General features: G+C 46.7%; 1 protein-coding gene across 1 annotated transcript in view; it reads left to right on the top strand.

Annotated features, from left to right (window-relative positions):
- Positions 1-11,192, top strand: part of LOC125720922 (mitochondrial pyruvate carrier 1-like) — a 304,295-nt gene extending 293,103 nt beyond the window's left edge. The window contains exon 4 of the mRNA XM_048996845.1: positions 11,165-11,192. Within this exon, the coding sequence (XP_048852802.1) occupies positions 11,165-11,179 (15 nt within the window). The 3' untranslated portion in view covers positions 11,180-11,192. The remainder of the gene's footprint in view (positions 1-11,164) is intronic.
- The last annotated feature ends 3,811 nt before the right edge of the window (positions 11,193-15,003 follow it).

The raw sequence follows: 15,003 nt of genomic DNA, 5'->3' as shown, positions 1-15,003 counted from the left end.
TTTGTTAGCGATGCAATACTGCTCAAGTCGTTCAATGTATGTAGCCCAGTCTTCCACAGTGCTATCAAAACTGTCCATTTGCCCTACACATCCAGCCATCTTGCTTTAATACGTTTGTCTTTCAACTTACAATATGTAGACGTTTTCTTCTTTTAGTATTTTCGTTGCCACTCCCTGTTCTTTTCTCTGCGTTCCGTTTCCCTCCTCCGGTCCTGTTTAACGATAGCCAGCTAGCTGGTCCGTACAGTCTACTAGCATTCACAGCGGGGAAGGCAAAAACAGACGAAAAGAGACAGTCGACAAACTTCTCACTCGGTGCGTGTGACATTCACTGCACACATGGATTCAGCGAATCCTCGTCGCCAATTTGTTGTGTTTTTCTACTCTTAACAACAACGTAATAATCATACGGATAGGAGGTTCACAAACTCTTTTACTGAACATCACTTGAACTGGTACACTCCATACATCTCTGAGAACGGTATCAATCCGCAGCTTGATAGGAAAACATAGTGCCATGTTACTACGCATAATATAGTTCCTACAGAACACAGTAGGTCATTTGAACATAACACCTATATCATGTTAAAAGCCAGCATTTCTATACACCCACTCTACATCGCATTGACATTCATTTGTTTACAACGTATGAGTTTACATTGTTTGCGTTAGGAACACATCTGTGTGAGCAAGCTGAAGCTATATAGTGGCAACAGTGTCTACTGGAGTCACAGAATACAATGGTCACAGAATTGCTGTTACACATATATTTAACAAAAAAAAATGACAATGCTTGTGTCGAATGTACACTTTCTTTGGAGGAAATACTGAAGGAGCAGGGGATATTTGCATATTTCACATAATTGAATTTTATAAAAGCATTTTAGCACAATAAAATTAGGTGCACATTTAAAAAACAAGTCTGAGAACCACATATTTTAACTTTGATCTAATCCATCATGTAGTTTTTGAGATATTCACAAAATACCAAAACACAAAGATGTGTTTTTGTATTTGTTTGACTTTTTAAATAAATTTTAAATTAAATCAACTGTCCTACCCATGGATTATACAGAAGTTATGAATTTGAATTATCCAAGTTACTGCAATCAATGGTCAGCTTTGATTTCAGCTATCAGACATAATTCACATCTGAGGTTATATAGTAACCAAACCAAAGGCAAAAAATTGGCCCAATCAAGCATGAAGCCCTGTCAATTCCCATAAGGTTAAGTGTCTACACTTCATCAATGTTTATTCCTACTTGTAAACTGCATTTATAATTAGTAGTAATACTGATTCCGGTTGCACCACCTGCACAATTTTAACCTTTGTCCTTGATATCAAATTTATATATATGATTTAAAAAATAAATTATTTCATGATATTCATACTTCATGATATTCATCATGTTTTGATGGGTTTTCTTGGGTTGCACTACCTGGCATGGAAACTGTTCAAAATGTTTTAAACATAGAATCATGCCAAGCTAAATTATTCTTCTTTTTCCTCTTCTGATTTAGTTAGTTAAATACCGATTTTAATCGTTTTTTCACTCTGCTCATTGGAGTTGTCACTACCTGACATTTTTGGAGTTTTTTGTGAGAAAAAAATGCAAAAGGCCAATATTGTTCGAAGGTTTTGAAAATATATTTCCATTAACGAGGTTTCCTACAATACCTTTTATGGAAATGGAATTCCCACTCCAAGAGATTAACATGTCATCAGGAGTCACGCTGGGCCACGTTCTGGGTGATTACAGTCAGAGCCACATTGGGCCTTGTGTCATGTGAGTAACATCTGATTTCACACAGAGACATGAACAGAAGCAGGTTTATGATTTCTAATATGAAAAACATTAGGTTGATTTGTAATCAGTTGCAGCTGGAAGGCTGATATATGTCTTAATCATTAACTCAGAGATTATTAATATAGTATCATTACCTCTGAGCTATGATTTCCGTCTGAGACAGTCGAGCTTGTTCACAGTCTTGTATAAAGTACCCGAAAGTCACACTTAAGTATAAGTACAGATACCCTCCCAAGTCACCAACTAGAATTCCACTCAAGTAAAAGTCTTAAAGTACCTAGTGTTCACTGTACTTAAGTATTACAAATAATCTATAACTAACTGTACTTGAGTAAAGTGCAAGTAAATATAAATAACAACAGAATGCTGTCTAAACTTTTAATATCAAAACGTTTACTCAGCATTTTAAAGCATGGAAAAGAAAAATTTTGCATACAACACACACTTCAAAAAGAGGGCTTTAAAAACCTAAACAGGAGTAGGCTGTTGTTAAAAAAGAAGCAAAGGTTAATGTTAACGTATTTTAAAGCCATTTCTGAAAACACAAGTTACCGTTTTTCCTATTACCAGCATGGGGTTCATTATCTCAGTCACAAAACCCTGTTTTTCAGCTTACATAACTATTTCAGTGTTCATTTTTCAAATGTCCAAGTTAACAGGAAACAGCTGAGCACAATCGGGGAAGCACACGTGGATGATCAGGGGCGCATGGCACACAGGAGGACTGGACGCACAGGTCATGACATTAATAGGTTTCCCTATGACCAGATATACAAATAAAAGTTTTTTGTCAACAGCTTTTCCTAGAACCATTCCTTCAGTTGTCACAGTATCACTTACATAAATTAATGCATGAAACATTTATATACATTTGGAAAATAATGCAAAATACAGCATACCATATTTATCTCAAATATCCCATACAGAAAACTCAAAACTAATCCATTTCCAGACATATTCAAGACATCCCATATATTTCATGCTTCCTAGACCACTCCATGCATCTCATATGAGGAAGAGCATTCTTAAGCCAACAACTGATTCTTTAGAGACATCACTTTTGAGGAACGTTTTGGCCCTTCAATTCCCAGGAACATTTTTGGCAAAACTTCAAAAGTATATTTCATCGTTTTTGGGTAATGCAGATTAAGGGCATAAATTACCCCTAGAATAGCAGCACACACCTGTGGGACATTTGTGATACAAGACAGTACCTCTTGCCCTTCAAGGATTATACCAATGTCTTAGTAACTGTTACCCTCTGATGCACCCTCCTTCTTGATTATGTAGATATTGATGAGATGTTGGGAGAAGTCGAGTTCTTTCCCAATCCCTTCCACATCCTGTGAAAATTATAAGCAGAAAAGGTGTGATCAATAAGGGTGAGAGTTAATTACTAAACAATTTCTGTTGCTCAGGAAATATCTCTAACATCACTTCTTTATGGTTATCAACAAACAACAAAAACCCGGAAATTTTACTTACAGTATATTCCATAAAAAGGCCACGTTCTCCCATATACTCTATCAAAAACCACATGACAACTTCTCTTTGTTTCTCAATGGAACTTTCCCCCGATGAAGTATTTGGCAAAAACTGTAATATATATGAATTGATTCTGTATTATGGTAAGAGTTTCCTCTATTGAACACCTTGTGTAGGTGATACATTATGTCCCGTGTCCTCCTCCCCATATCACCTCCCTTGGCACTGAAGATGGAGACCAGTCTCGGTGAAAACTTGTCAAGCAGTAGCATGAATTTTGCCTCCAGATACAATGTAATAATACGCTGAAACTCCTCTTTAATCTGTAAATCATAAACCAGGAAAAATACAGTCAAACATTTTTTTTAATTCATGTGAACCTATTCGTATTGCCTACATTCAGTCTAAGTCAGTATAACTAGTTCAGTTCTGAATAAAATACTGTCAAGAATTTGTAAGCTATGGACTCACCTGAGATAAGTTAAACAGCTGTTTTTCAGCTCCTAAATCAGTAAACACCAAAAAGCAGCAGCAAAACTACAATAAGCTAGGGGAGGGCGGGAGGTGCCGTTGGGGGACGGGGTGCCCCCCTAATAGAATGGTAGGGGAAACACTGGTATAGCATTTGAGGAAGGGTCAATCCTGTTTTCTTTTTCCAATCAAGAATGGCACAGACTTTGATTCCTCTACAGTAGACTATGAGAAATCCAGGAGGAAAGCCAAACTGGCTGACAAGACTCCATATTTACAGTCACATTCTGACAGCAGTCTGGGGAAGAACCAGGCAGTGAATCTCTTAATGTCCTCATAAACGTAATTGCGTGGCATTGATTATCATTTAAACATAAAACAGTCATTTTTTATTGCATTACTTGTGTTATATTTAAAGTGCGGGCAAATACTAACTGTAAATTCCAAGCAAATTTAAAACTAATGTGAAAATTGAAACGCTCATTATACTGCATTTAAATCCTAGAAAAATATTTAGCATTTTTAATACAAAAAAATATTCATACCAGACTAAATACTTGTCACGGGTCGTGGTGCGCGAGCGCGGCGGAGAGCGGCGATTGTGCGGAAGGAGGAAGCAGGCAGGCAGGATACGGGACGAACGGGGTTTATTTGTGAATACGGGGATCTCACGCAAACAAACATCAGGAGACATCAATGACGGACACAGGACTCGGGTAAGACACGGACTGAAATACACAGGACTGATTGAAAATAATCAGACACAGCTGGGTACAATCCGGGAAACACACGTGGGTAAGCAGGGGGCGTGGCACACAGGAGGAGCCGACGAGCAGGGCATGACAGAACCCCCCCCAAAGGCGCGCTTCACCGGGCGCGCCAGGGAGGAGGCAACAGACGGGACACGGGAACCGGGACCTGGAGCAAAAAAAAAACAGAACCATCAACGAGAGACGGGAAACAGGACCGAGGCACAAAACAGGGCAAGCGACAGGACGTGCGACAGGAGCTGACAAAGGGACGGGAAGGCAGAGAGACAAAGCAGGAAGGGAGAAACAGAGGGAACAGGCGGAACAAAAGGAGCGGGAGTGACGGGAGGGAACGACGGGAAACCAGGAACAGAGCGGGGCAGAACAAAGGGACCAGGAACAGAGGACGGCGGGACAAAGGCAGGAGGAGGAACAAAGACAGGCGGGACAGAGACAGGAAAGAAGGGAGAGAAGGCGGGGGAACAAAGGGGAGCCCGTGGGAGCCCCAGCGGGCGACGGGAGGCAGCCGGAGGGGCCGCAGGCGGCCGGGAGGCCGGAGCCGGAGGGGACCACGGAGGGGCAGAGGAGACAGGGCGAGGGACCCGCGGAGGGGCCAGGGAGGGAGCAGGAGGGAGCACCAGGGAAGGGGACGAGGGAGCTGGAAGGGGCCAGGGCGAAGGGAAGGCGAGGGGGGGAGCCGCCGCAGGCGGCGACGTCCTCCGACGAGCCGCAGGTAGGGGCCCCGCAGGCGACCGAGGAGCCGCCGTCGGGGAGCCCCCCGGCGACCGACCAGGCACCGGAGGGGGGAGCGAGTCAGGGCGACGAGGCACCGGAGAGGGACCCGCAGGCGACAGCCGACCCGGAGGGCCAGGACCCGCAGGCGCCAACCGAGCCCCAGCGCAGGCGAGGCAGGGCGAGCCAGGGGGCAGGGCGGGCGGGACCCCAGCCCTGCGTCTGTGTCCCCTCCCTTTACGGGACACAGACATGACCCCAGGTCGGGGTCGAGTTCGCCGGGGCGAGGGAGAAACCGTCCCAGGGGGAGAAGGGACAGGAGCGCGGTCAGGACTTGGAGCGCGGTCAGGAACAGGAGGTGGCTGCAGTGGGGGCGCCGGCCCGGGAGCTGCAGGTGGCTGCAGTGGGGGCGCCGGCCCGGGAGCTGCAGACGGCGGCTGCAGTGGGGGCGCCGGCCCGGGAGCTGCAGGTTGCTGCAGTGGGGGCGCCTGCCCGGGAGCTGCAGGTTGCTGCAGTGGGGGCGCCTGCCCGGGAGCTGCAGGTTGCTGCAGTGGGGGCGCCTGCCCGGGAGCTGCAGGTTGCTGCAGTGGGGGCGCCGGCCCGGGAGCTGCAGCAGGCAGCGAAGGCGGCTGCGCAGTCGGCGGCGGCAGCGAAGGCGGCTGCGCAGGCGGCGGCGGCAGCGAAGGCGGCTGCGAAGGCGGCTGCGCAGGCGGCGGCGGCTGCACGGGAGCGGGGTCCGCCGGCAATGGCGGCTGCACGGGAGCGGGGTCCGCAGCCCTCTGGAGCTGGAGGAGCTGCCGAACCCCCTCTGCCATTTTCTCCAGATCCCCCCGGTCGGAGGCGGGAGTAAACGCGGCAAAGTCCTTCTGGAGCCGCGTTATAATGTCCTCTGCCTCCGGACTCACTGGAGTGCCCAGTCCCTCCCAGATCCTCCAGAATAGCCCCTGGAGGGCGAAGAACTGGGAGATGCAGTCGGCCGTCTTCCCTGGTTGAGGCGCGGACGGCGCCTCCGGGGTGGCTGCTGCAGGGGGGATGAGCAGTGGGTCCGGGTATTCGATGGACTCCTCCTTGCTCCTCTGGCGCCTGGTGGCAGCGGGAGGTGGCGCAATGTCTGCCAAAACAGACGGCGAAAACACCGGCTCCCGCTCCAGGTAAGGGAAGAGGAAGGGCTCTTCCTCCTCGTCCTCACTCGAGGGCCAGAACATGGAGACTGGGCAGGTACCTCGCTGGAGCGGCCCCCGGGCTGGAGACCGGACGGGTACCTCTTCCTCCGGAGCGATCCAAAGCCTGGAGAGCGAGCAGGCTCCCAGGCGGATCGGCTCCTCCGGGATCCTCCTTCTTCTCCGCTTACTTTTCTTTTTCAGGTCCGTCATTCTGTCACGGGTCGTGGTGCGCGAGCGCGGCGGAGAGCGGCGATTGTGCGGAAGGAGGAAGCAGGCAGGCAGGATACGGGACGAACGGGGTTTATTTGTGAATACGGGGATCTCACGCAAACAAACATCAGGAGACATCAATGACGGACACAGGACTCGGGTAAGACACGGACTGAAATACACAGGACTGATTGAAAATAATCAGACACAGCTGGGTACAATCCGGGAAACACACGTGGGTAGGCAGGGGGCGTGGCACACAGGAGGAGCCGACGAGCAGGGCATGACAATACTAGACATCAATACTAACCGATGAGGATAAGATCATTAAATGATTAGTGATTTCAGCTTTTAGAGCTCTTTTGGAGTTAAAATATTGGAAGAAACTTTTAATGCCATCCTTAGTGTCATGACCTGCGTGTCCTCGTGTGTATTATGCCTCCTGATCATCCATGTGGGCTTCCCCGATTGTGCCCAGCTGTTTCCTGTTATTTCGGCTTGTCTGGTGTATTTAGTCCACGTCTAAGTCGGTATTCTCCAGATCATTGATGTTCGTCGCCGTCTTCCCTGTCTTCAGTGACTAAACCCTGGTTTCCTTTATCCTGCCTACCTGCCTTGTCCTTTCCCCACTTCCTGACTGCCCATCCTTCCTGCCGATCGCAACATAATGAATGATCTCCCGAAAGAAGCACTGCGGCGGGCCGAGGACCAGCGCCTTGATCTATTGCAGGAGGTGCTTTATTGGCTAATTCACCTGGAGGTCCAGGAGGACCCAGCATCCTGTGATTTGGCCAACCGGAGCGGGGACCTCCTAAGTGAGGCAAATGCAGTGGATTACTGAGCCGCGAGCCCAGTCAGTAGCGCTGTACTACGCGGAGGCTGCTGTACTGCCTCCCGACCATGAGGAAATGGCCCAACCTCCATCCACCGCTGCAAGCCGGAGAAAGAAGAGGAGGAAGCCCTAACGATCATCCTGGGGGCTTGCTCTCTCTTCCCCGGCTTCTCTCCTTGCAAGTGATCGGGAGGGCTCCCCAATCAGCTCGGACGTTGCCTTCGCGGGCAGCTTCCCCCTTCCGGGGAACACGCCTGGCTCTGAAAGGGGCCAGGGCAGTATGGGACGCTATCCCACGGGTTCCACGGGCTCTTAAAGGGGCAATGCCTGCTAGTGAGGCAGCAACCCTGGAGCCCGTGCCTGTCCCACCTGTCCTGCCTGATCTGCCTGTCCAGCCCGTGCCTGATCTGCCTCTCCTGCCAGCTGCCGCACCGCCCAGCAAGGCTCTGGCCACTGCGACGGCCCTTGTTGGCCCAGAGTCAGCGGTGCCTGCGGCACCCGAGGCGCCTGCCACGGCCCCGCCTCCAGCTACTGCTCCACCTGAGGCCCCTCTGCCTCCGCCAGTCCCTTCTCCGCCCGAGGCCACTCTGCCTCCACCCGTGGCTCTGCCCGTGCCTGTGACTCCTGCCCCTGTTGCCCATGTCCCTGACCCAGCTCCAGTCCCCCCATCACCGGTCCCAGTCCCCGAGGAGGTCCTGGACAATCTAACCACTGCTCCTTCCTCCTTTAGGCACATCCTCAGGCTGCATGTGTGTGGAAACTGGACACCTTACCCAGATTCTCTTCAATGTATTCTGTTAAAAATTAAGCGAATAGTAGTGCCCATTGTGGACAGCAATATCTGCAGGGGACCAACGACATATAGGGAGGCCCTGTGCGTACCAAAGTTAATCTATTGACGCAGGCTGTGGTGACAGTTGCTAGGCAAAGGAGAACAACAGGGTGTACCAGATAAGGCGAAATTGCCAGAAAATGGAAAAGTATGGACAGGGGCGGAGGCAGCTTGTAGAAGGGGTATAAGACAAACATGAACAACAAGGAAGTCGAACTCTGTTGGGATACGGTGTGTCGCAGAGTTCCCAGATCAATCTGTTGGAATAAAAGGAATAAAAGGTTATTGGACAACTCATCCAAGCCTCAGGGTGATCACTTCTCATCCACGGACCCGGTGGAATCGGCGTAACTCCAACACCATGGGGATGTTTAAATGTTTAATGAAAATTTTGTATATTATATTCTTTATATAATTCCTTATGTACATTTTATTATATATTTTTCTATACTTTATTATAGGAGTCTTTTTTGTTGTTTTATTGTTGAGGAAACACCCCAGTGCAATTCTCATCTTAAATTAATGATGAAATATACATACAGGGGGCAGCATGGTGGTACAGTGGTTAGCACTGTTGCCTCACACCTCTGGGACCCGGGTTCGTGTGTGGGGAGTTTGTATATTCTCCCCATGTCGTCGTGGGGTTTCCTCCGGGTACTCCGGTTTCCTCCCACAGTCCAAAAACATGCAGAGGCTAATTGGAGTTGCTAAATTGCCCGTAGGTGTGCATGTGTGAGTGAATGGTGTGTGAGTGTGCCCTGCGATGGGCTGGCCCCCAATCCTGGGGTGTTCCCTGCCTCGTGCCCATTGTTCCTGGGATAGGCTCCAGACCCCCCGCGACCCAGTAGGATTCCAGTGGTTTGGAAAATGGATGGATGGATATACATACAGTCGTACCTGCGGTTCATGAATGCTGCGGTCTTTTGATTTGCGACCAAAAATGTTGTGGAAAAGAATGCACTGGTTCGCGCACTTAATTCGCTTGACGAACATATTCCTGGACCAGATTCCTTTTTCATGCCAGTGTAGCACCGGCAGAGCGCATGTACCAGCATGCCCCGATTTCAATTGTAAACAGAAAAATCACAACAGGCTACCAACAAGTACCGAACCCAAATACACAGACGCTGCACTGCAAGATGCACATGCAGTGGATGATTTACACACGCTAAAAACACGTGAGGATCAAACCGGGTATACACACGACATGGGCAAACAATAGGGAAATGCAACTATTAATATTAACAACAACAATACAAGGAGTTTAATGACTGTTAATAAAGACGAAGGTGTGGTTGCGGGTCTTCGCTGCAACTCCCTATTTAGATTACTAATTGGCTGAAGAGTCCTCACACCTGGGTGTGACCTACAGATTACCCCAAAAACCTGCATACACACCGGCCCTTTGCGGATAAGACTGGACACCCTTGTGTAATTGTTATTCTAGAAAAAGTGGCAGAGTAGCATTCGTTACAACAGGAGGGAATCTGCGCCAAGATTTTTCATTGGCTTGGCTGAAAAATATTTAAAATGTAATAAAAACAGTGATTCTAATGAGTAATACAACAGTGAAAGTATGAGCCCAGGAACTATTTGTTTTTTTTAATTATTTTAATTACATTTTTATTACATTTAAATGAAAGTGAAATGTAATTACAAGAGTCTGCAAAATTAAAGCCGCCGCTCCACCTTCTGGTCATTGAAAGGTACTACTCTCCCCACAGGAAATGCCTACTGTGTGCCTTTCGTGACTTGGCAAATGAAGAAATGCATTTAGTTGTTCCAAAGGCATTGCATAATTCCACAGAATCGATTTCACCCACAAAATTACTTTCTTTCATTCATGAAATGCATTTTGTCCAGAAAATGACATTCTTCCATTTAGTTACGGTCTGTTTCAAAGGAGATGCTGGAACAGTTACGTAAGCTACATTCGGAATTTAAATCATAATGTTGTCAGATGTTCATCTCAGAGCGACATTTTCCACAGCAAGGATTATCTATGAATCTGTATAATTTATGTTTTGTTTTAAACTTGTCAGCAAACCAGTACTCAGAATGTTTTCCCGCCTTGCAAGATCAGCACAAATCATCATTCGGAACTTGTCCACCTCCATCCAGAACAATGCCAAGGTGGCAATGTTGGGTGCATCGGCCAGGACCCCTGGTAAGCCAGTTCTGCCTCTATGATATTATCTACACTCCCGGTGTTGCTGCTGACCTTAGTCACATTGAGACCAGATCCCAGGTCACTGGCTACATCGGCCTAGATCAATTCAATGCTGCTCTGAAGGGGAGTGAAGTTGTGCTAATTCCTGCTGGAATGCACAGAAAGCCCAGAATGACTCACGATGATCTCTTTAACACCAACACCACCATCATGGCCACCCTGGCTGATGCCTGTGTCTGCAAGTGCCCTGAACCAACCCTGTAAACTCTACTATTCTCATTGCCTCAGATGTTCTGAAGAAGCATGGAGTTTACAACCCCAACCGAGTGTTTGGTGTCATGACTTTGTACATTGTCTGAGCTAATACCTTTGTGGCTGAAACCAAAGGTCTGGATCCAGCTTGCGTCAATGTTTCCGTGGTTGGTGGCCATGCAGGAAAGACCATCAATCCTCTCATGTTCCATTGTGCTCCCAAATTTGAGTTCTCTGCCAATATGCTTGCTACCCTTATGGGCCGTATCCAGGAGGCAGGCACTGAGATTGTGGAGGCCAAGGCTGGGGCAGGCTCTGCCACACTCTGGATGGCATATGCAGGGGCTGGATTCACATTCTCTCTGCTGGATGCTATGAATGACAAAGAGGGGGTGTGGAGTGTGTGTTTCTGAGGTCTGAGGAAAGTGCAAATACTTCTCCACCCCTCTCCTCCTTAGGAGACATGGAATTGAGAAGAACCTGGGCCTTGGCGAGCTCTCCACCTTTGATGAGAAGCTGGTGGCAGAGGCTTTGGGCTTGAAGTTGACAGCCTCCATCATGTAAGGGGAGGATTTAGTGCTGCTCAAGGGCAGCCCCACAAAAATGGACCGTGACAACCTGGAGCAAAAGTAAAAAGACAGTCCTTCTCACGCAGGCTTTTTGCAACATTTTCTCTGTTCTGCTTTTCTAGGATCTAAATATTCCTGGAATGATGGGAATGAGAAGGATCTGGCTGTGGCTAACATCTACTGTCCTCAGATCTACTTGTAGTAGTCTTACAACCTACTTTTCTGTGTGTTGTTTTTTGGTGTGTCAAACAAAAAATTGAGAGTAAAGTAAAGGTTTATATGTATTATTTTGATCTGTTTCGGATTTTAAGTTTTTATAAGCTGCCAAACTAAAAAAAAGTTTTCAGAGTATTCCTCATTGCCCTCTGTCTCTACTGCCTGCTTGTTTCCTTAAAGGCTCCCTGTGTGTGTGAAAGTGAGTTAATTCTTTATTTTCTCTCGTTGTTTAACCGCTGAGATGATTCTTTTTTCATGTCTGGAGTTAAGCTGTTTATGCACTAACTGTACTAGTGCGGCATGTTTTTGTTTCACCAAGTTGCCAACTGTTATTATCAGGGCTCTCAAGTCTCATGTATTTCAACCAGTTCACACGTTCACATGCTACACCTTATATTTCTCACGCTGAGTGTCACACCCTGCTCGCCTGTTCCTTGTCTGTGCCACGCCCCCTCATTTACCACGTGTGCCCGTCTTCTGAATCAAAGCCTGCCCAACTCGTGATTCCCCGCTTCCTACTTGCTCGCTCGACATGGATCGTTACAGAATGACAGACCACCCTGAAGACTCACCACAGCGAGCCGAGAGCCCGCTGGAGGTCATGTACTGGCTCAACCAGCCCGAGGTCGGCGTGTGCTTTCCTCACACTGTTCAGTGAGTAAAAGTAGTTTCAGCATGAGGAAGAACAGACTCATAACTTTAACCCTGCAGCTAAGATAATTGCATATTTCAGCTTAAATGTAGCTTGAATGTTTCCTGGTCAACATTAGACAGAGGAATACAAGCCAGCTAACCCCTAGTCAGTGCCCCCCCCAGCGGAGACACCGGGTTGGTCTCATAAGTTCTTGATCTGAGCTTTTCCGAAGGGATGTTGAGGCACACTGTTAAGGCTCTTCAGGTGGTGGGCCGCCCTGAAGATGGGCCCCAGTCAGCAGGAGACAGCAGGTCCATCCAGAGCAGACTACAGCAGCAGGGATCAGGAAGAGGAATCCTTGAGATCCTGGGGTCTCCCACGCATTATCAAGCAGCACGAAATGGCACTGCATAATAAACGTATATGTCTGACATACTTGTCCTTTTTTAATTCCAAATACTATATTGGGAAATAAAAAATAACCTCCTCCTTTTGCATACAGAATGAAATATTGTTATTTACGTCTAAAATGGAGTAATGGAAGCCCCTAATGTTGAGGTTTTAAGTAAATACTTCCATTAATATTACCTTCAGCAGACCAATTAGAACCAACTTCTATACTGGATTTATCCGTGTGTATGGAGCCACCATTTTCAGAGTTACTGTGTGTTATGTCTGCTGTACAGCCCTGATGTGGTAGCTGCTGAAATCATTCACTGGAGTTACCATTTGTTTTGTGTCTGGTAAAATTGTTGCTTTTTAGAATACAGTCAAAATACTTCATATCTGAGTGTGATATTTGGACGGTATCAAAAATTATATACTGTATTGCCTACTACTATTAAATATGTCGGTTATATAAGACCAAATCCATCGATTTACTAAAATTAAGTATTAGTTTGGAAATTATCTGTTGCTAAAACTAAAACCTGGTCTTCAAGTACAAATGTCTAATCATTGTGATTTAAGTGGGTATTACACGGTTATACCCAGAAATACCATATGGACAAAAGTTTTGGGACACACTTCTGAATCACTGAATAAAGGTGTTTCATTCAAACCCATCACCAAAATCAAGCACCTAGCCATGTAGTCAGGTTTACAAACATTTGTGAATGAATGGGTCATTCTGAAGAACTCAATGAATTCAAGTGTGGTACTGTCATAGGGTGACACCGTGGCAATTAAAAAGTTTGCGAGATTTCTTCCCTGAAAGATATGATTCAGATCACGTATAGCAATAATGCTGAGCTTGCAGAATGCTGAGGTGCATAGTACTAAAAAATTCAAAATCCCAACAAGAAAACTGTGTGCCAGGATCTTCATGAAATGGGCTTCCATGGCTGAACAGCTGCATGCAAAGCTCATATCACGGAGTGGTGTAAAGTATGTTACCACTGGACGGCAACAGTGGAAACATGTTCTGGGGAGGGACCACTCACACTTTTCTGTCTGGAAGTCTGACAGAAGAGTCTGTGTTTGGTACATGCCAGGAGAACATTACCTGCCTGACTACATTGTTTTAACTGTCACGGATGCTGGAGGAGAGGTAATGGTATGGGTTAGGGTTATGCCCCTTAGCTCCAGTAAAAAGAATTCTGCCAGCAAACCCAAATAGCTTATTATTTGTGATAAGTTAAATAAGCTGGCTGCAAATTTGACTGTTTTTCAAATATCATGCATAAAATATATTCTCAAATTTTAACAACATTTAGATGTTTTATCAACACATTTATAATGTTTACATATATAATATTTATTATTGCAAGTACAGAACCAGACTTGAAGGAAGAGAAAGGAAACCATTCGGGGAACGGTGTGAAATCAATCAATTTCAAAATAAAGTTTACAACATTTAAAATGAGACTTGTCAGGGAAACTAGAACAGAAAGGCACGGATCCAGAGATGCAAGCCCACATATGCTTTATTTTACCAGAAGGGAAAGGCGAAAGGCAAGGTCGAGGGACAGGCAGGTAGGTCGTAATCCGGGGAAGCAATCCGACACGGAGGTACGGGACAGGACCACACAGGGGTACGGGGACGGGATGTGCTGGGCTCGGTGGGGAAAACGGGTCAGGTGCGGGAACGGGTCTGGAACGGGAAGGAAAAACAGGTAAGGCAAATACACGGGGCAAACAGATCAGGTTAGGAGTTCGGGTAAGACGATAGACAAGAAAGTGCTTGGCAAGGCTATAAATCATTAGCGCAATACTTCGCGTTTGGCTGTTGCGACTTGGCTCTTTTTATCCACCCTCTCGTTAAGCATAATACTCTACAGCTTGTGGTGCCCGCCTGTGGGCGTGACAAGACTAATGCTTTAGGGTACAGTTTCACAATAACCGACTACAAACAAATTTAAATGATTTGAAAAAAACATGTCTGACATTTCAGGAAGGATCTGACTGATAGAAAAGCTGGCTGAATTATTGCCTGGCTGCCGGCTGCAAATGCTATGTCGAGCAGTAATATGGCATTAATCAACAGATGAGGGGTGATTTAAATATACTGGAGGGAGCCTGGCAGGGGCCTACTTGTATCTGATGAGCCGGCCAGCCTGTATCAGCTGTGCCCATTTACCAATGATATGTAAAGAGCACAGTTCACCCTAAAACTGAAGGATTTTTTTAAAGGATTTAGTGATATCTAACCATCTAGTTCATTGCACTGGGAGATGCCTGATTTTGGAGCTGAACGGCCCCCTTTTCTCAGTTTTAGGGTGAATTGTCCTTTTTAATATATTACAGGAGCCTTTGAATGGACAGTGAGCCGGTTTGAAGCCCTGGTGGCAGCCTACTTGTATTTGATGAGGATTAGTTTGGATTAGTTTCACAGGCTTAAACCTCCTTTAAAAAGTCTCTCTGGAGTCCCGAGTGACCC

Source organism: Brienomyrus brachyistius, unplaced genomic scaffold (assembly GCF_023856365.1).
Source record: "Brienomyrus brachyistius isolate T26 unplaced genomic scaffold, BBRACH_0.4 scaffold27, whole genome shotgun sequence".
NCBI classification, from domain to species: Eukaryota; Metazoa; Chordata; class Actinopteri; order Osteoglossiformes; family Mormyridae; genus Brienomyrus; species Brienomyrus brachyistius.
The sequence above is the reverse complement of the archived record's forward strand: the minus strand, read 5'-3'. Positions and strand labels throughout refer to the sequence as shown.